General features: G+C 35.8%; 1 protein-coding gene across 1 annotated transcript; it reads left to right on the top strand.

Annotated features, from left to right (window-relative positions):
- The first annotated feature begins 1,553 nt into the window (after positions 1-1,553).
- LOC131301112 (uncharacterized) lies at positions 1,554-2,390 on the top strand. Its single transcript, XM_058327263.1, has 2 exons — positions 1,554-1,807; positions 1,923-2,390. The coding sequence occupies exons 1-2, from the start codon at positions 1,698-1,700 to the stop codon at positions 2,149-2,151; spliced, it is 339 nt and encodes a 112-aa protein (XP_058183246.1). The 5' UTR covers positions 1,554-1,697; the 3' UTR covers positions 2,152-2,390.

The raw sequence follows: 2,390 nt of genomic DNA, 5'->3' as shown, positions 1-2,390 counted from the left end.
ATGACATTTGGAAGACAGCAAAGTCTGGGCTTTCAGCTTGAAGGATTCCCAAAGAGTGTGTCTTTACTAAAAGAGAAAAGGGCAAAGTCTGGGCTTTCAGACAGAATGACATTTGAATGGATAAAGAAAAAGGGCTGTGTATTTTAGATCGTGGGCTGGGAAGAGAAGGAGGCCCATGCAGTTAAATTCTAACTAGAACTGCAAACGAGCCGAGCTACCTTTAAAATGTCCAGGTTTGTTAGGTTTGGTTTAATTAGATTGTATTCTAGAGTTGGAAATTTTATGGGAAAATGACGGCCAATGAAGTGTTTTGATAATTAATACCCGTCAAAAACATGCTGAGAACATTTATTAATGCAGAAAATGTTATTGGCAGGTATTAATTATCAAAACACGTCCTTAGCCGTCATTTTCCCATATTTTATTTGAACCTTCACGTGGAGATCACCATTAAGACAGTGAAGCCCCGTTCCGTTAAGGTTCTTTTTTTTTCAAGTACTTATTTTCGCTTTCTGAGATAGGCAATGCTTTGTCTTGCTCTTTCCTAGATCATATGTAGCCATGTAGGAGCGGCTACAGGATTTTTAACTCCGCGGTAACAAATTTGTATGCAAATTTGAACAACATATAAAATCAATATATATTTTTTTCGATTGAAAACTTATCAAGCCATGTTTATTGTATTCTGTTGAGCTACGTGATCTACTCGCTCCCAAATTTAAGTGAACTTTCATTTATTCTGGCTTTGGACGAACGATTCAGTGCAGTAAAAAAAATTTCAAATTATAGGTAGAGACATACAAATTTTCAGTGCATTTTCGCCCCTGATCATACGTTGTACTATATTTCTATTATTTTCATCTGTTTTGACAGAGAAAAGATACTTTAGGCCCCCGCTAGTGAGCAGTGAATTCGTCACTCAGAGATAGAAAAAAAAAGAAAAAAAAAGAAGAAGAAGAAGATATGAGGGCAACGGCTAGGTCGCGTTGAAGGTATGAAATAGAACCCATGTCGGCATTCAGTGTGTACAGTCAAAGTCAAAATTTTAATATCTCAAATCAACTCTTTGACCACCAGTACTATCCCTTCAGCATCTAGTACTCCTATTAATTACCAATTTTTTAGAATAAAATCAACATGTAATTTGTTTTTTACCAATTTTTTAGAATAAAATCAACATGTAATTTGTTTTTTCATGATGTATTATTATATTATGTTCTACATAAAACTACATTAAAAAAGCACCCCCATCTTGACATGTTGGATGTAAAATAAGTTTAAGCTCTCCAATTTTGGTCCCGTTCCGTAAGATTTTTATTTTTTAAGTATTTATTTTTCGTTTTACGAAATAAATCATTCTCTCACAATACATCACTTTTAATTTAAAAATAAGAACTTATTTAAAAAATAAAAACTTATTTCCTTTAGCGGAACGGTATGGGTCCTTTTCTTTTCTTTGTATGGCTTGTCAATTAGCTACCATTTTTTCCATCTCCATCAAACATCCCATTCTTCTGTTCATATATGCGTGTCTCTTGTTATATATATTCATACACACCAACACAAAAGGAAAAGGCCCAAAGCCCACAAAACATCAATCTCATTCATGTAATCCTCTCTCTCTCTCTCTCTCTCTCTCTCTCTCTCTCTCTCCCCTTGCATGCAAATCTCATTTCACTTCATTTTCTTCTTCTTTCATGGCATCACCCACCGAACCATGTTCGAGTACTCCCAGCCTCAGTATCATAGTCGAAAGCAATCCATCCAATTCGCGGTTATCCGAATTGGGTATTAAGTCATGGCCAAAGTAAGTATATATCCATTCACATGCATAATTTTAATTTCTTGGTTTTTTTTTCTTTTTCTTTTTCTTTTTTTCTTAATTTGTGTTTCTCTCTTAATTACTTCAATTAATCTTTCAGGTGGGGTTGTCCTCCTGGGATATACAAACTGAAGTTCGATGCAGAAGAGACATGTTATCTGGTTAAGGGAAAGGTTAAAGCCTACCCAAAAGGATCAAAGGAATGTGTCGAGTTTGGCGCAGGAGACGTTGTGGTTATCCCCAAGGGACTTAGTTGCACCTGGGATATCTCTGTTGCTGTTGACAAATACTACAAGTTTGAATCTTCATCCTCATCATCAACTTCTTAGATTCCCAACAAAATGGATTACCCAGTCGACGTTTGTAAAAGAGGCCTCTTCGAAATGTTCGTTGTCAATACATTTTGTTACGCTTCCCTTTGTTCAATGTAACGTTTCGTAGTCGTAATATTTGATGTTTGAAGAGCCTGCTGCTCTCCCTGGGTCTATCGATCTTTCTGCCTTTGTAATAGGTGTATAAGCAGGAAAACTAGCTCAATTCATAATCGAATTAAGATACTCTTTGTCCG

This window comes from Rhododendron vialii, chromosome 9a (assembly GCF_030253575.1).
Source record: "Rhododendron vialii isolate Sample 1 chromosome 9a, ASM3025357v1".
In the NCBI taxonomy this organism is placed as follows: Eukaryota; Viridiplantae; Streptophyta; class Magnoliopsida; order Ericales; family Ericaceae; genus Rhododendron; species Rhododendron vialii.
The sequence above is the reverse complement of the archived record's forward strand: the minus strand, read 5'-3'. Positions and strand labels throughout refer to the sequence as shown.

Bases quoted from the DNA above. Each gene is read 5' to 3' on its own strand.
- LOC131301112 (XM_058327263.1), top strand. From the start codon at position 1,698: ATGGCATCACCCACCGAACCATGTTCGAGTACTCCCAGCCTCAGTATC. The intron at 1,808-1,922 runs GTAAGTATATAT...TTAATCTTTCAG, and splicing joins GGTATTAAGTCATGGCCAAA to GTGGGGTTGTCCTCCTGGGA.